The 19,220-nt window shown below is 38.0% G+C and overlaps 3 protein-coding genes across 5 annotated transcripts in view; 1 reads left to right on the plus strand and 2 right to left on the minus strand.

The window, feature by feature from the left end:
* The window catches only part of LOC139971088 (uncharacterized), a 61,972-nt gene extending 58,021 nt beyond the window's left edge, over positions 1 to 3,951 (minus strand). The window contains exons 1-2 of one of the 2 annotated variants that reach the window (XM_071977277.1): positions 3,728 to 3,951; positions 67 to 141 (exon numbers count right to left, since the gene is read on the minus strand). In XM_071977277.1, coding sequence (XP_071833378.1) covers positions 67 to 141; positions 3,728 to 3,793 — 141 coding nt within the window. In that variant the 5' untranslated portion in view covers positions 3,794 to 3,951. The remainder of the gene's footprint in view (positions 1 to 66; positions 142 to 3,727) is intronic. The other variant, XM_071977276.1, reaches the window with a different exon arrangement.
* A 1,245-nt stretch (positions 3,952 to 5,196) lies between these two features.
* On the plus strand, positions 5,197 to 11,496 carry LOC139971072 (cytochrome P450 2B6-like). The gene is made up of 4 exons (XM_071977245.1): positions 5,197 to 5,720; positions 6,829 to 7,602; positions 8,401 to 8,604; positions 9,078 to 11,496. The coding sequence occupies exons 1-4, from the start codon at positions 5,321 to 5,323 to the stop codon at positions 9,269 to 9,271; spliced, it is 1,572 nt and encodes a 523-aa protein (XP_071833346.1). The 5' UTR covers positions 5,197 to 5,320; the 3' UTR covers positions 9,272 to 11,496.
* On the minus strand, positions 10,945 to 19,180 carry LOC139971071 (uncharacterized). Of its 2 annotated transcripts, none has more exons than XM_071977243.1 (3): positions 19,026 to 19,180; positions 14,811 to 16,620; positions 10,945 to 13,922 (listed from the first exon to the last, which is right to left on the minus strand). In XM_071977243.1, exons 2-3 carry the CDS (start codon positions 16,557 to 16,559, stop codon positions 13,656 to 13,658), a joined length of 2,016 nt encoding a protein of 671 aa, XP_071833344.1. In that variant the 5' UTR covers positions 16,560 to 16,620; positions 19,026 to 19,180; the 3' UTR covers positions 10,945 to 13,655. The 2 variants fall into 2 exon arrangements, with proteins under 2 accessions (XP_071833344.1, XP_071833345.1); XM_071977244.1 differs by lacking the exon at positions 19,026 to 19,180 and adding an exon at positions 18,213 to 18,350.
* Positions 19,181 to 19,220: the final 40 nt, after the last annotated feature.

Below are 19,220 nucleotides of genomic sequence, written 5' to 3' on the forward strand. Positions count from 1 at the left end.
TTTTCAGATGACTGCACGCGGTTTGGGGCGAGTCTTCAATGCCTTTAAACATGATTAATTTCGTACCTCTAGCTTTGCTAATTTCGCCACCAAATCCGGCCTGTCCTCCTCCTCCTGAGATTTTAAACCATTTATTTTGCTCTGAAAAAAAAATTCACTTTAGATATGAAAATGCTCCTACATTCATGTTTATGGCAAGGCCAAATTTTGCTAATCTTAATGATTACCACACCATGTATGATTACACATAAAGGCAATAGATGAATAGATCATGTTCGAATTGGATTATTATGAATAGGGCCTATTAGACCATTCTTTCTCCCAGAAGTTGAAGTATATTGATTACACATACCTAAACATATGCTATCTAAGAATGTCTTATAATTGAAGAAGTCTGTATTTACGTCACATCAAAAGTTGGGGCAAACCGTTAACTCAGTTTATGTACACAGGAATTTGTACAGTATCATATTTGTTTTTGTTTGTTTTGTTTTTCAATTAAACAAGACGGTGCCCACAATTCATGAAATAAATACCACATTCTACTGGACACTTTCAGCCATAGCATTCTTCATTTGTGCCCTAACCCGTTTTAAGCTTGCATAGAACTATGAATGATTCTGTAATGTATAGTAAAGGCTTCATAATTGACGCACCCCCGTAATTGACGCACCTTCAATTATTACTAGCAACGATACAGCAGGCCACCTAAACTTTTTGCAGTCAAGCAGAATTACATATTTCATAAGTCTGAATCCATTTCAGCTATTTGCTAACCAAATTGTGGTATTTTTGAAGCTTTTAACACTCTCCCCCCAGTTTTGCATGTTTTTGGGACATTAGGAAATCTTACACCCTAAAATTAACCAACATTACCTCAATATGATACCACTACTCTCTGGGACTTGACCTGTCTGAGCTTAGAGGCTCAGAGCATAGCAAACATCGTCCAAAGTCAATGGATGGTTACTAAGGCCTACACTACAGTTAGCTTATCGACGAATGTGTCAATTTAGGGGTATGAAAGAACTTGACACAGCAGACATTTTGTGGTCAAATTCTGCTCAATTTTACGGTGTATAAGCACATAACCTTAAATATTTTGAGATCATAACATTTCTGAGGAGCTACACATATGAAAAACACATACAGTTTAGTGATTTGGACTTTTCCTTGATAGACATCGTTGATCAAATCCTTAAATGCGTCAATTATGAGCCCACCATGCTACTAACACATGGTCTCCACCAGCTAGGCAAAGATACCTTAGAAAAGTTACATTTTTTAGCTCTCAAACAAAGTCAACATTTACTAATAATTGCCTACTAGGAATTGCTGCAGTTAGGCCACAGCCTAATATAGTAATATTGCCATCCTAGCAAGGCAAACCTACTATTACTAAACTTGTACTTATTATGATCTGTGCCTAGTTCACTACAGCTAGCAAGTTAGGACTTGCCTAATGTTAGCCTAGTTATATGCGAATGCGAGTCATATAGTTCAGACTAAGAACTCGTCCTTACATTCAATGTTACCAGTCACTAGCCGACGTAAGAACACTAAGTTGAAATTCTGCTGCTTAATCTTCACAGAACGTTCTCTCTGTGTACCGGTGTAGTTGACAGAAGTATACTCGCATGGCTTATCAGACACCTTTCTGAAATATGTAGCTACCATTTTGTCACATGAATGTGTATACCGTTCTACACTGCCACACTAGTTTAGCGATGGGCATTTAACAAATGTAGCTAAAATCACAAATGAATTTCACAAAGAAAGAAATTTACTCCACTGTATGCGTACGAACAAATACATATCACATTATCTTTGATTTTTATGTCAGTGTTTGCTACTGTTACACTGCAACATTTTGAAAATGTTTGTCACAATTTTGGAGAGAGACCACCAAATGTTTGAATTAGCTGCGCACATGCTAAAGGGTGTAACGGTACGGAGGTCCCTGGATAGACTATACTAATACTAGCGACGACAATGCACTTTAGGCTGTTTAGTGATACTGATCCGTCTTATCCATATAGTACATATAATAAACATCGTGCACACCTCGGCAAGCTTAGGACTACTTCACAATTCTATTAATCTACTCAGCCTGTAAGCAGAGCACTAAGCCCAAACAAATTTCTATCGATTGGATACTCCCCGAATTATCTATCCAAGGTGTAAGGTGATATCCGTTTGGCTGACCTAACCAAATTTGCATATAACTGACATGTTCTGCATACTTTGTGAACTGTGTGTGGTTTTGGACTATGATAAGTCCCTTCGTAGCATGGAGGTAATGTTTAACGTTGTGGCTATTCGCACGAACGTAATCGTGCGAATAACACTGACTATTAGCACGCATGTAACTTGACCAATGAGCGCTCGTGGTTGATGTAACCAATGAACTGTCCTGATATGTGCTGGCCGGGAGGGATGAACAGGACATCGATGGACAATAACACAGCAGTGCATGCCAATGGAACAGGAATTTGATAATTATGGGGATTTCCAGGGTTATGTTCAAAGGATATGGATACTTTTTCTATTTTTGTAATAAAGGATTCCAAAACCGTTGAAGCAGCAAACAAGCGACTAGATGAATTAAATTCATCATATTCCATATGCATTTTAAGAAAGTTTTGCAACAAATCTTTTCTGAAATATTCCAACAAAATCTTTAATTATTTCTTTGAATTTTCCCAGAATTGATCACATCATTGATTTCTCTCATATTTTACAGATTTGGCTATTGATTTTGAAAAAGATAACCTTTTTTTGAGAATCAGCAAATTTTCATCAACCAAAATCTTCAGGGGGGCAAGTGGGGGGGGGGGCAAATCGACCGTGCACACCCAACACTGTGGTTGGGGCCTTGGTTTACCTTCCCCGCCTACCCAGTGCTTTTCTAATCACTACATGCTAACATGCCTACTTATACCACATACACGTTCGTGCGAATAACTACCTTACTGGCACGCCTTCGTGTGTAAAGTCACTGTCTATAAGCACGAGCATGTTCGTGCGAATATCGATGCTTATTGGTACGTCAACGTAACAATAACGGTTGTTATTGGCACGTGCACGTGCCAATAGATACGACCAATGTTTAAACAGGGATTTGAGTGAAAACTGACTTTACCGTAAGCTTAGCTAATTCCTTGCATTAAAGGTCCGATCAGTATTGGCCCAAAGTTTAGCGTGTTAAACTTACTTAAAGTTACACGTACGTAACAGAAAAAGTTCTCCTAGAGAATCTGACCCTCCAAATTGTTTTACACTATTAAAATCTTGATCAGTGACGAAACATACGAGAGGCTAACAGAGAAATGATAGTTGACTTTAGAGAATAGATAACCATCCCTTTAACTCAGGCAGAAACTCAAAGGAAATACTGATGACCTTTATTTTTTAACAGCTAAATGGCGCGGTCACAGAGGTGGGCAGGGAGGGTCTATATGTACGTGCGACATACTGGCCCCAAAGTTCAGGCATACTAAAAATTGCTAACAATTTCCTGAAGAATCCCAATATCCAAATTATTTTCAAACATTTGAGGGGTGTTAAATTTGTAAATTCAATGTCTCAATGAGGAAAAATACTTCGAGGGTGACAGTAGTTTGCTTGGTGAAGTTGAAGTATGGGTGACCATTTCTAGCATATGTGGCCGGTCAATATCGATGACCTATAAGAGGCTAGATTACTCCTTTCTCTCTTCATTTCTTACCGTTGTTACCGAGGTTGTTGGCACTTTACCATCTGTAGGAGAATCACCGCATCCAGTTTCTGACATGGTCAGTCAAGGTATTATCACGAATGGTACTGTAATATCAATTAACTCCTCGATCCTCTAGTTTACATGAGTTTAATTTTTCAAGTCGCCACTGTGCAAAGACGGGAGAATGACGCAATGCTCGGTTCGCGTTAACTAACAACGGACATGTTTTAAATTTCAAGCATTCAACCCGTCAAGTGGCGCTTGGTTCCATGCGCTTTATTTACGTTTTCTGCGCGCGCGTGTTGTTAATGACATCATGCAAATTGTGAAAACAGAGAGTTTTGCGCGGTAACTTGCAACTAAGTTGGAGTGTGAATGTTGGCTTTGGAACGAAAATAAATAACGCGCCCAAAATAATCTCGTCACATTGAGGAGTGGGCGTTGAGAAGTCTACGTTGCATTAGCCAATGGATCGCCACATGATCACTCGAAATTGCCGCAAGATCGTTTTTTTATTTAGGCATACCCAAAACATATTTAGTTATTATCGAAAACGATCATATTAACAGTTGCGGTTACACTTTGCATAAAAAAAAAATCAAAAGCGACAGTCTGACCCATCCTACATATCATATCTACTATCTTACTAAGTATATAAGTGTCGATACTTTTAGGTCTATAAGTTATTCTTTGCGGCGCAAGGAGGGAGATGGGCGGGGGTTTGGGGGGAGGGGGTTGAGACAGAAAGGTATCCATAATTTTTAAAAGGAGGCGGTTTGTCCCTGGGACCGTGGTAACGGACTCCCATGTAGGGGGATATTCTGGGATCCCGACCCTGAAAAAAATAATTTAACCGTGAAGTGATACGTTTTGAGGTAAGTTTATGATATAAATAGGTCTATAATTTGGTCCACAAGCAAAAACTACTTTAATTCTTTTGTGTGGCATTGAAAAGGGAGTGTATAACCCACTCACTCAATCACCCCCCCCCCCCCCCCGGCCTGACATACCTGCGCATATCGAGGGTCACTTGATGCGGTGGTAAACAATTCAGAATGATTGTTTGGTGCAACATGCATATAAGTATTTTAACTTTGCAAGATTGATTTCCTGTGAACCATTGCTTGTTGAGACTGCTTGGAGATTACTGGATATAATGTCGTTTTAGCTTTGCCAAATTATAGGATTATACACACAGAATTGAGGTTATGGAGAGCTCCAAAGTCCTCAAAAGTGATTGTTTATTTGCTTGTCAACGTCGGACGACACGTAGGCCTACAGATACTACTATCCTTATGACTTTGTATATATTTACATTCAGCCTATAGACATGACCTGTTCTTTACCAAAGTTAAATCCAGTCATTGCATTAGTACTCTTTAGGTTTTTTAATTTGTTTATTTTCTTATTTTGTCCTTTGGACATCGACCCAAAATAGTAAACACCTTATTGAAACACACATAGGCCTACATGCACGATATACACGCACTACCCAAAAAATACAAGTGTACTTCAATCAGTTAAAACGGTACAACGTGAACAGTCCCCTTTCCACGAAATATATTATGTTGACTGTTGATTTTGCTGTTTTAACAGTTGTACATGGCTCCACTCGGGAAAAATTTACATCGTGTCGTGGTTTTTGTTCTAAAAATTGTCCGACGGCAACATAAAACCTTCGTTAGTACATTTTCGCTTTTGGTGTTATCGTTTGCGACAATAATTTGGCGACAAAAGTCATGGAAGCGGTTACCACCAGGACCATGGGGTTTACCCGTAGTGGGGATTCTTCCACATATAATGGCCGTGGACAATCCTGGCCGAAAAATCAGGAACATGTCACAATTTTATGGACAGATATTTTGCGCAAGATTGGGAAATCATCGAGCGGTCTTTCTGAATAGTTTGGAAATGATGAAAGAATCCATAAAGCAACGAGAACGAATGTTTGGCATTGACGAAATTAGTCACGGACTTGTGGAAAACATTAACTTCAAATTTGGTATGTATATGGCGGTATATAGGCCTACCAGTGGGAAGGATGCTGGCCGGTGGGATGAGAGGAGTCTTACAAATTTGAATGCATACCCATGTGTTCCGTCCTTCACCTCTTCCTTCTCCCTCCTGATCCAAAAATATCAAGAAAAAGGGGGGGGTGCAAGAACAACAACCAATCAACTATAAAAAGATATACACTACCGGTGTAGAGGGGGAAAGGAACACTCTTCATTTCCACGTATAGCTTACTAATGCACAAGATGGTCGTTGTAGGAAATTGAAAACCTTTTTTAAGTTTATCGAAACTTCGATTTAGCCCTAAACGTAGTCGTGACTGTTCAGAGCAGGATCTCAACTGACTAAGTTAAACAATGTTGACGTAGTGGGAGAGACTAACACATTCGGGGTTATCGGTGTGCCCCTCCCCGATTTTCCTCACCTCTTATGTAGGTATTGGTACCAATACGTATTAAGGAAAATGTCCATTGTTTAGATTGCCGAATCTACGGAGGGTCGTCTTCTGCGCATCAGCGTTCACAGACGTATATTTGGCCAATTTGGTTTGGAATCATCTTACCCAATTATTGTAATTCTTGTTTATCCAAAGTCGCGCAACTGAGCCATGGGGGGGGGGGGACATCATTATCCGAAAACAAAAGCACACGGAGAATGGGGAGATGGTTGGGAAGTGACGGAGGGAGGGGGTGGATGGGTAACAGGTCTTTTCATCTATTTCTCACACCTATGTGGTTAAACCTCCCATCAGTTCCAGTGCGCAAGCTCAATGGGAAATCACAGGCACCATATCGCAACTTGAAATACTCTAGTCTATATATACTTCCAATTTTCTATGAGGTAGGCCATATACATATCCCTTCTAAATAAAAAAAATGGAAGGAACTCCTTTAACCATTTCATAAAACGATATGTGGATGGAAGTGTCTTGAAACAGAAAGACTCTCCCTTTAAGGCATCAGCGATAGCGCCCTAAACGTTTACGACCCCCCCCCCCCCCACCTAATTACATTCTCATTAAAATGTATACTTATATATCCTACATATATTAAAATCATCCTGACCACAATTTTATAGCGTTTCATATCATCTTTCAGATTTACCATCCTCCAACTTGACATCTGATAATCAGCGCCAGCGAAGAATGATTCAGAACGTTTTACATCAATTGACATCAGAGAAGACGAGTCAAGCTGTTCACGCGAATATTGTCAACGGATGCCAAATTGTTCTGGAGGAAATCCAAAAGAGCGCCGCCAAAGAACACTCATTGGTAGATCCTGCTATTCTGTTGACCTACACAATTCCGAATATCCTAATGTCAATTATTTTCAATATTCGCTTTAATCTAGACGATCCTGATTACTTTTTGTTTCTAGAACATTTCTGTCAAATCCAAAAAGCAGGTAGTTCTTCTTGCTATAATCGCCATTCACAACTTAATGTTCTAGACGCTTTTGTGAGTAGTATGAGGGGTATGAGTGGGCCTACTAACAATTGGAAGGCTATAGCACTGTGTATGGAAAAGACATTAAACATGGAAAGAGATGACATATCTACAGCCGTCGAAGAGTTTCTAACTGGGGTGGAGAAAGAAGATATCAATGCTCTCGATAGTCCGTTTACAATGAATCTTCTTTTAGCTTACGCGTTAACATACGTCGCCGAAATGGCGCTTCCGATTATAGCTAGTCTTACCTGGTCATTTTTGTACATCGTGAAATATCCACATGTTCAAGAGAACATACATCGTGAATTAGACAGGGTCGTTGGTCGAGTTGCTTTTGTGACGTCAGCCGATTTCTCAAAGCTGCCATATCTTGCCGCTGTTTTACAGGAAAGCATACGTCATTCGCCATTAGCATACTTATGTAAGTAACGTATATATATAAAAGATTCATCACTATTGCTGTCAATATATGAAAATTGAAAATATTCCATATCAGTCAGTTAAAATGTTGAATTGGAAGCCACCCGACGTGTAAGTTGTAATACATACGTCCTTGCGGGTTTCTCCAACATTTGTGGTCGCTTAAGCGTCGTAAAAACAACTGCTGATTATTATTATTATTTATGTATGTCAGATATATAAATGTCATTGGTTAATTATGGATACACTTGAGTGCCCCGTTAAGAGTCTACGTACTGTGGTACTTATGGATACTCTTATCACCTGAAGAATTACCATATATGAAATCCAAAAGTGTCACAAGTTATTTGTTAACGTTTTTTTACCGAAAACGATGGCATGCAATTGTGAAAATACCCCTGTATCCCTTTCCAATGAACGACCAACCTTCAAATATAAAGAGACTATAGTGATACACACCTGAGGTGATATCTTTATGATCATGTATAGAGTTACAGCCAGGTGTAAGGGGTCCGGAGATTAAGAGTGAATCAAGTTGTTTGGTTTTCGTGACATTTGCTTCATCTTGGGTGACTTTTCTTTAACCTATTCATGGAGCTATTTCACCTAACAGATAAGCGACCATGTCCCATGCATCCAAATATCGACGGTATAGGTCTGAAAACTTGTATTAATATAGGCTATATGCGGGAAGTGATAACATCATAATTAAAGTGTTTGAACTCTCAAGAATGCGATAAATTACACCTATATACATCTATATCAGACATAATGCTAAGTTTCTTCTATCCTTCCTCAGCACTGCAGTATCTAACAGAATCTGAAATCAAGCTGGGCAGTTACACGGTCCCTTCTGACACGTTTGTATTCCATAACCTGTGGGCCTTGCTTCATGACCCTAAACATTACCCTGTACCTCACAGATTCAATCCAGATCGCTTTCTATATAATCACCGAACATTTATCGAGGATGAGAGAGTTAGATTTGTCCATTTCGGAAGGAGTAAGTTTGATATTTTTATTTGAATGTTTGCTCATCTTAAAGTCCGTTTTATGTGTTGGATATAGGCAGTGTGTAATTTTGTGCATAGTACTTTGAAGTAGTATTTAAATGAGGTCATGTATGCTTACTTAACGGCAGCATAAATGATTGCATCTTAGTTATATACAGCTCGTAAATCGCTGTAAACTGAAAAGGTTATTGATTTAGGCCTATATTAGATGCATTCATTTTTATTTGCGTTGACACACACACATACATAGTGGAAATACGAAATTTCCTTACCGGTTTCGAACCTGTGGACACACAATCAGCGTCCGGAGCCTATTTTGTTAGGTTGTTCGTATATAAAGCGGGAGGCCCGGTTTCGAATCCCGGTGGAGGCTGTAAGTTTTATCACTATTTTGGATTACTATACTCATTACAATTTCAAATATATATATGTATAAATATATTATTGTTCTTTTATTATTCAGAGGGGACACGAGGCGAGTCGCTAAGTACACCAGAAATAATCAGATTCCTTCTATTCTCGAACGTTCTTCACCAGTTTTCACTTTCTTCTCCAAGCAATCAGGAAGAACTTTCTACAGAAGCCGAAAAGGGACTTGTTAAATTTCCAAAGCCATATGAAGTGAAATTTAGAACAAGAAGAGAAATAAACGAGTGATGATTTTAATTTCGAGGTTATTGTTTTTTCTTATTGTAAACTGGTTTATGATTTTTAACTGGGTATACATGTGTCATAGTTATTGGATGAAGTTGGTATTATTTTTACTATTTTTATTATTTTATAGACATATTTTGTTATTACTTTCGTTGTTTTCTTTTTGTGCACTAACTTGATGAAAGACGACATGAAACTTGAAGGATTTTAGCGGTAAATATTGGTTATCTTCAAAGCTGTGATTGCTACAGAATCTATGACTTTCATTGAGATATACATCTCAACTATGCTTGTGGCATTTATTTGCATATTTCCGAGACACCAACTGTCTGATTGTGGATGTACACAACAGGGATGGAAGAGATGAATGTTTCCCTGAGCACAATGAATCTGATTAATGAAAAGTGAAATAGCGTCCTCTATTCAATGGACTTGATTTTTATACTAAGAGCGCTTACCGTGTCTATGCAATGTAATGTCTATGCACCGCTATATTTCTGTAATTTCAGTATCTAATGGCACTTGTCCGCCCCCCCCCCCCACTTCTACCGAGAAATAATGGAGTCACCACTGGGATTTGTAAACTATTGTGTTTGTTCTTCAGTGAAATCCCTAAAGATGGCTTTTCATCTAGTCTCTCACGATTTGTTTATTGTAGCATATACATCAACACCAATTCCATCAGTTACCATGGTGATTTACATAATTTTGTAACAGTTTTAATATAACTTTCAATTTTATACAAATAAATATCATGACCTGAATTATTACACACGCGCAGTCATCCTTGTGAATATACAGGTTTTTTAATTGGAAAAAGCTAATTGGGAATTCAATGAAAATAAACTAAACCAAACGCTTTCAGTAAAACTAACAGCAGGTATATTGTTTACAAATGTTGGAATAGTTGCCATGGTATTTAATCTCAATATAATGAAACTATCAGATTTTTTTTTTTAAATCTAAGCATGCAGGAAGCAATCTGCTGAAAATAAAATGATTGTATTAACTTTTATAGGTTTCACTGAATTGATTTTACTCTCTATAGCTTAAGTCTCTCTATAGCTTTGGAGTCCTTTATTTGATAGGAAGTAATGAAGTGTGGTCGGCACACTCATTACTATAGTCAGCTACTGTGTTGACTTACTCTCATCGCCGATTGGAGGCAGGACAACGTTTTAAATGGCAAAGACTGTATCGATAAGGATGTTTAGTGTTTGACTTTGTCTTTTCATAATCCATGACTTTCGTATCTTTTTGAGTTTGCATCTTTTGGTTTCTTAGCCTGGTTTATCTGTTTTTGACTTTCTTCACTGTACAGCGCTTCGAGATTTCTGGGAGGCGCTTTATAAGTAGTATTTATTATTATTATTATTATGACAGGTTTCTGAAACTTGGTTTGGCTTAACTACACGTCAACAGTAAAATGTTGCCATAACTACGAGAGTTAATTAAGGTAATAATGGATACTGCGGTAGGATAAATGAAATACATGTTGACCTATTTCGGGAAAATCTCTGTAAAATTGTCAGAAAAAGGGAGAAGGTGAGTGGGTAAGGGGATAATCTGGTGGGTCTGAAAATTGAGTGTATAAGTGCAGTTTGTCATACGAGATATTTACTAAAAGTTTTCAGCCAGAATGCATGGTTGACTACAAAAGTAATATTCAGAACATGTTTAGTTTCAGATATCCGGACTAAAGCTTTTATTTCACGTAAACATCTCAAGGTAAACATCTCAAGGTGATCATAAAGTATAGGCACAATAATTAGAGCTATATTAAAAAAAATTTTTTTTTACAAATCGCCAAAATGTCTTAAAAGTTAAAAACCATTAGATCATAAATATGACATATTAAAAGTAGCACAATGTGGCAAGGTGAACTTTCTACAATACTTATTAATGTTACTTCTCCATATAATTACCCATATTAAGTTTCATAATATTAACTTTATAAATTCCAACAAGATCAAGACATTAAAACTGTAAAGTGTAGGTGCAGCATATTGGTAATATTGATATTGAAATGCCACCTGCACTCATAGCTTTTATCATTTTGTTGTCTCTTCTTGCATTCATCTTGATGTTGAGTATAAATACTGACCACTTCACATATCCAAAAATTTAATTGGTGCTTAAAGTAATCTGAAAATAGTGTAAGAGGATATTGTCAAAGGCACACAGATATAGTACATATATTACGGTTGAAAGTAAGAAGGTAGACAAGGCACATCATTAAAGTAACAGACTCTTCATGAAATCAGATTCATGTACTCTGGTTATAGGTCATTAAAGATTGGCTCAAAATGTTAAACATGTCAAAATTTGCTAAGATTTTTCAAAAGTATTTTAATGTTGGTCCAAATTATTCCTAAACATTGAGAAATTGTTAAATTAGATAAATTGAATATCTTAGCAAGAAAATCTACTTTTTGAGGGTTGTCATAAAAGTCTTGTTAAAGTTTAATAATGAGTGACCATTATTTAACTATCTAGCATATTTGGGTTGGGGCCAATATTAATGGCCCTTTATATATATATATATATATATGTATGCATTGATGGCCGTTAAAGGCTATGAATATCAACCACAAATTTGTGCATGTTTCAAATTGCCAGAAGTTTCCAAGAACTATTTTCCTTGGAAGATGCTTCCCCTCCATCATTCTCAAATGTTGATTAACGAGGTTTAAATAGTCTCCGTGAGGTATATGATTCTTTAAAGGAAACAGAAGGCTGACAAAATTTGTAGCATATTTAGATATTGGAAGCATATAGAACAGTTCAGATGATCTTTAAATAAACAAAAGATAGTGGGAAGAAAATGTATCTATTAGAGTTTGTGCTTATCAAATGACTATTATTAGTACCCAGGAATACCAATTGTGAGAGACAGAGGAGGAGCCAAAATACGGCGTTTATTCAGAAATGTTCAAAGTACTCTATATTGGTCAATTTTCAAACGGAATAAAGTGATGAAAGTTCTCCTATTCCTGTATAAAGTGCTACGGCAGGTCTCTGAACATCAGTTGCAGCTGAAAGCTCGCTGCATAGCACACAATATCTCAATACGGTTGCATAGTAGTTTTGTATCCATTCAACTCACAGATACAAAAGACACCTTCTCTTGCTCATTACATGACCTGGACGCAGGGGCCTAAATATGCTACCAGCCCAGTGAGTCAACCAATGGCACTGGGGCCTTGAAACAAGCAGCACATTTAGCTCAGGTGGCATGCATAGGATTTCAAAAGTGGGGATGGGGGAGACACATTCTTAAGTTTCCCAGAATGATTTAGGTAGGAAGGGGTAAGAAGGGGGGTAAGGCCCTGGGGTCTTTAAAGTGACTGGCATGTATGGGGGTCTGTGTGTCCTCCACAAGAAAAGAATGAAAAGCTTATATGTCATATGATGCATTTGAGAAATATTAAGACTATACATAAAATCGATCTATAATTAAATCTAACTGCCAGGTGCTTATAAATACTTTTGATTGTTTTGTGTGGATATGAAAAGGGGTATGAATACTCATAGCAGTGGTTAAATTTCATCCAGGCTGAATGTAAAATATCGTCGACTGAACAATTCCTCCCTACTGGCAATAGGGGTCAAGGACCATGGACCCCCTGCCCCCCCCCCTTTATTACTCTATGCCATTTTATTGAATGAATGAAGCTACTTTGCTACATCAATACCAACTGACAGCACATCACTTCCAAGGCCAATCTGTCCTGGCTTGACATGTTTACACAGTGAAGTACAGAGCTGGAAATAAGAATTGTAGAGTTCCAGCTGGCTGTACTACGATATGTACATTAAATACTGGTTACATTCTTCCTGTATTTTCAGCAGAGCAACTAAAATGACTACTACCTGCACTACAATGCCCTGAACTTCTTTCTGGGTTATCTACGATAAAAATGAACGACCCTTGAACTATTCTCATTACTAGGATTTCACGGTTAAACGGTACATATTGACTTAAAACTTTTGCCTAAGTATTCTACCACTGCACAGGCAGTCAATTGAGCTATTCTTCAGCTTTGATTCTCAAGATATAGTAAAGAAAGTCAAAGCATCTTCAAATGCTAAATCAGTGGCCTTTATTTTGACATATTCTGAACCACAAATTTCTATCTTTAGTCTTGATCAAAGCTATTGGCTGTGTAATTTGTCTTGCACTATTTTACTGCAATATTTGCTTAAATGATAAATGCTTGTTCTAAGGTGAACATAACAGAAGTAACAAAAGTTTGGCTCACTTCTGAAAATGTTGCAAATAAAAAAACTCTGTATTTACCATCAAACTTTTGTAAACTGGAGAGACAGAGAAACTCCATAAGCAGCTTCATAAGAGACTTTAAGACTGACACCGACGTACGATGTCCTAACGTTTTCGATTCGGAGGTCGATTAGGAGGTGGCTTTGGACGATTCTTTGTGTCTTTACAATGTGGAATGTGTCTATCCGCAGCAGTTGGACTGAATCTTCTTTTGCAGTACGGACACTGTTTGTAATCTGGATTCTCAGACGGTGCAGGCGGGGGCAGATCGGACACCTTACCTCCTTTAGCTATGTGGGCCTGCACTTTACGAGCATCTCTCACGGCACGTACAAACTCTTTGTGTTGATTTTTCCAGTTGCCTCCAGTTTTCTGAATGAAAACATTGAATATTAAAACAAAACATTAGGAAGAGAAATTATAGTTTTCACTTGTAAAATTTCAAAACAAAACAAACATTTACTGGGAGTAAGGATGATGGGTGTATTGTGTTCGATGTTAATTTTTGTCTAATGTTCCCATACATAATAGGATAACTAACAGAGAAATCCATGTGGTTTATTACCACCTGATGGGTCCAAATTGGCAAGGGGGACCCCTTGTAACTCCAAACAATTCTTTTCTTCTTTTGAAAGTTTTACCTAATTTTCTTCTCAGGGTTTAATACTGATGGATGTACCGGACCATGTTTTCAGGTAGCTTATCTCCCTTTACATGGGAAGGGATGGGGGAGAGAATGGCATGTAATATGGGTAAACAACATGAGGGTTTCTGCCCGTCAAATAATATAACTCAAATGTAAGAGGGTCACAAGTGCGAGGTCCTTTGTAAGAGTCACATGGTTATAACCACAGATCCACATCTTTTAGTTTGATGCCTATCCAGTTATGTGCGAATATTACATAACTTTATTACATAGTTCTGTAGATATAAACGGGCGCAAAATATGAACTCAATTAAAAAGGCAGCTTCAGACCAAACAAATGTCAAACAAATCGTTGAGTTAATTTATCTACTCTTTCTGTTTGACAGTTCATTTATATAAGGGAAAAGGATACCCAAAATTCCAATGCTTGATTAACTCCCAAAATAATTTGCAACTTGGCCTAGATTTATTAACCCCTTCTTATTTTTGAGCTGTAAAACATTCTAAAACAACCCCAGCAACTCTTGGCTTCTATTCTTTCTGTAAATCTGAAGGTAAAAAAAAATGCACAGAAAGAAATCATTTTAAAAAGTGTGAATTCCATATTAACTTACTTTCTTAGTTTCTTTAAGGTGTTGACCATTCCTCACAAACTGTGACATATCTGTTCCGTCTGTCCTGTGCTTCGTCGAATCAAACACTTTCCTTTGTATGTTAGAACTTTTCTTGCAGATTGATTTATGCTTTGGCAATCTGTCGGCTGCAAAGCTACGCCCACAGATATCACAAGGTCTCAAGTCTAAATCTGATGTTTGATCAGTCTCACCACTGGCTGATTGAAGGTAAAGACTTGTTTCTTCTCTAAACTCAGATCTCTGCGTCTGCGATTGTTGCCCGCCGGAAGAGTTGAACTGCCTTTGTTTACTAGTTTCTGGTTTTGTCTTTCTAGTATCACGTGAATCTTCTTCCCTCTCGATATGCTGTGAAGGATCGAACCGTCTGTTGATTTCATTTTCCTTATCCTCATATCCATAGCGATCTTCATATTTCTCGTAGTCGTCTGCCGGAGGATATGGTATCTTTTTGCCCTTCCTGCCGACAGTTTTCTGCACGGTCGGTTTCTTTTGAATTTGATGAGAGTTATAAGATGTATCCAGTGTGCCGTCGTCTCCACTATTCTCCTGATCGCTGACAGACTCAGCTTGGAGTTTCTTTAATTCCTCTTGATGTTTAGCTATCATTCTTTCCAATTCTTTCTCTTTGCTCAACATATCATCATATTCCTGTCTACGCCTACCATGGGCATCATCTCGGTCCACTCTATCGTAATACTTTTCCCCCTCAAATTCATCGTCGTCTCTGGATACGTCAAATTTTACCTGCCCTGCTCTCCTCTCTACTTTCAACTTTTCCTGGTACTTCTGCAACCTTACCTCCCTCTGTTCATCCTGTTCGTTTTGCCACTTCTGGAACTCTGACAATTCATTCGATTCCTTTTTTGGTGTCCTCTCCCTCTGATACAAAGGGGTTTTGTTTCTCTTTCCAGCTGCCACCTTTGGTAGTGGTTTTCTCGGAGGGGTTGCATTAATATTATTCCTATTAGCATCGTAATTTGTAACACCTTTGGCCTTTGCATGTTGCTTCCTGACTATTGGACCATCTGAATTTGACTTTCCTTGGAAACTGAGAGGAGCTCTCTTTGGTTTTTTTGTGAACACTTTCTGCTGCTCATTTTCTTCGCCAGGGATCAGCCTTTCAGACGTCTCATAATGACTATCCCGCAAAGGAGGATGATGAGGAGGATGATCTATCCGTTCAGCAGACTGTTGTTTGATTGGGGCTAGAGGTTTGGACCTATTGTATCCTTGTTGCTTATTGCTAGGCGTTATTTGACTCTGCTTCTGCCTGTTTGCGTAGTTCTTTAGCTCCTCTTGTTTCTGTCGCTCTTGCTGATACAACGTCAATTGTTCTGATCTCATCTTTTGGAGATGGCTGCCTGGAGGTAATAGATCAGTTCTGCCATCCTTGTCCATCTGCCGGCGTTCCTTGAAAAATTCTCGGACGACACCTTTCTTTTCAGCAGATCTACCAGGGTTATGACTTGGCCCCTTCAACCTCTGCAATGTTACATCTGCCTGGTCCTGACTTTTCTGATGTATAGCTATTAACTTATCTTCCTTTTCTTTCATCAACTTCTGTTGATATTTAGCCTGCATCTGTTGCAGCTTTGAAGGCTGCGGAGCACTACGGTGGCGGCCTTCATCATCTTTGACAGCGGACGTTCGTTTAGCAATTGGAGGCGCTGTCCTATGCAATGCTCGGTCACGCCGTTGATTCAGTTGAGTGTACGTGACATTGGCCATTTTACAACCACTAGTAAACAATTATCGCCATAAAATCTTCCATGAGAATGATTCCCATTGCCTGTAACATGGCAAAAGATAAATAAATAAATGAATACAAGATACGACTTACTTTGTGGCTTGTATGAACTACATTTTACGATCGATCCATGATAAGTAAAAGCACAAACATCCTTTTAAAGGATTGAATGGACCGGGCGATCTCTACAAATTGGCTCTGTGGTTTAGTTTTATACTTACAAGTTCCTTGAAGTTTTTATAAAATTCGTCCAGAGTGACTTGGATTGATACTAGCAAAGGTCTCAAATTAATATGCACTAAACAAGGAGAAACTTCCCTTACTTTGTACATGTGCTAACCTAAACATTGTATACGTCCAGTAAAATGTAGGCCTTGACAGTTAGGCATTTTACTAACTAAATATGAGTGGATTTTGCCGTTTACCGGTAGAAAATATTAGCACTGTCATTCTTTTTCCTGTGTAAACAATACATATTACTTTTATATTTATTCAAGGAAATGCAGAAGGTAATTTGTCTTTAGCAAGTAAGTTTCTTATGCACTGGCCTTTTTGTAGCTAGTGGCTAAAAACATGAAATTCTAGGTCTAAAAATTAGTGCAATGTTTCATGAAACTGCTACAAAATGCAAACTAGCTATTTCACTTAAGGCTAAATTGCAAGTTGTCCTTAGTTGGTAGAAAAGAGCCCTGGATCAATATTAGAGGACATACAGTCCCATGAAGTATCCTCTAGTGTGTAAGAGAAAGGTACACACAGAAACCTCAAAATCCTAAATGCAATTGTTAAAATAGATTTCTTAAACATTCTCAGAACCAATAACACTCAGGCTAACCATTCCATAGGTTCCCAACCCTCTGAGAAAAGAAGTTCATACAATTAAATAAACTACTACAAACTTTCTGCAACTAGAGACCTAAAGACTCACCCCTAGTGTTGCTACCATTGTAGAAAATGAGAGATTCTAAGCCTGAATAGCACATTCATTTAATGAAAGAAACAAGTTGTGTCCTCTCTTGTGAACACTGAAATAAAGTTATTCAGCAAACAGCAAGAACCTGTAACTGTAACAACTAACAACAATGGTCCCGCACTTCCGCAGAGAAACTAGTGTTAGTAATGAAATTTAAAAGCTTTTGCTTCACCTAACAGAAGGAAAGAGGATTAAAACTTTCACTGAAAACGGTGGTTAAATTTGATCCTTAATTACTGAAACTACAGTATCTATCACTACCAGTGCTACTACATAATACACGGGCTAGGCCTAGATATGCACAGTACAACACACATTGTGCGAAGTTGGTGAACTCAGAAATTATCGTACAATACCTGCTGCCATATCACAAGTAGCAAACAGCGCTGTAATACTACTAGTAGTAGTATAAAGGCTTCATAATTGTCGCACCCCCGTACAGTAATTGACACACCTTCAATTATTACTAGCAACTATACAGCAGGCCACCTAAAGTTTTTGCAATCAAGCAGAATTACATATTTCATGAGTTTGAATCCATTTCAGCTATTTGCTGACCTAATTGTGGTATTTTTTAAGCTTTTAACACTCTCCCCCCCCCCAGTTTTGCATGTTTTTTGGGCATTTGGAAATCTTACACATTAAAAATAACCAACATTACCTCAATATGATAACACTACTCTCTGGGACCTGACCTGTCTGAGGCTCAGAGTCAGAGCATAGCAAACAGCATCTAAAGTCAATGGATGTATACTAAGGCCTACACTACAGTTAGCTTATCAACGAATGTGTCAATTTAGGGGTATGAAAGAACTTGGGCCGTGGCTATTCTTACAACTAGTCGTAACAATTATTAATAAACTATTCTTACGGCAAAGGCGAATTCAAGCGCAGTAAAGTAAATAAAGCAACTGCCCATGTAATAGGGGTAACCCTAACCCTAAACATAACCCTAAACCTCAATCCTAACTCTAATCCTAACCCTAACCGGAAATTATTGTTACTCCTCGTCGTAAAAATAGTACTCCTGGTCATAAAATAGCAACTGCGCATGCGTAGTCGGGAATTATTCTTACAACTTGTCGTAAGAATAGCTGCACTTTGAAGAACTTGACACGTCAGCCATTTTGTGGTAAAATTCTGCTCAATTGTACAGTGCATAAGCACAGAATCTTAAATACTTTGAGATCATAACATTTCTGAGGAACTACACATATGAAAAACACATACAGTTGAGTGATTTGGATTTTTCCTTGATAGACATCGTTGATCAAATCCTTAAGTGCGTCAATTATGAGCCCACCATGCTACTGTACTAACCTACGTTATTACATGCCTAACGTTGCCATGCATTAGAAGTAACGTAGCTATTTCTTAGCCTACTCCAAATACTTCAATATATGTAGCCTATATTCAATTTATCATGTCCGTTTTCTTTGGTAATAAAGTTACAAAATAAAAATAAAATATATACCCAGAATAGTCTTAATTGTAACCAGGCTTCGACTGCAACACGAAAATTCCTACGTTGGAATTAAATGGTTTTACAATACATTTTGAAAGTTCAAAGTGACAACCTCAAGTTGTAGCCATAGTGACATAAACAATATGATTTCCAGGTAGGCATTCGCGTTCAAGACGAAAACGTTCCTGCCTAGCCTGCATGCAC

This window comes from Apostichopus japonicus, chromosome 8 (assembly GCF_037975245.1).
Source record: "Apostichopus japonicus isolate 1M-3 chromosome 8, ASM3797524v1, whole genome shotgun sequence".
Classification (NCBI taxonomy): Eukaryota; Metazoa; Echinodermata; class Holothuroidea; order Aspidochirotida; family Stichopodidae; genus Apostichopus; species Apostichopus japonicus.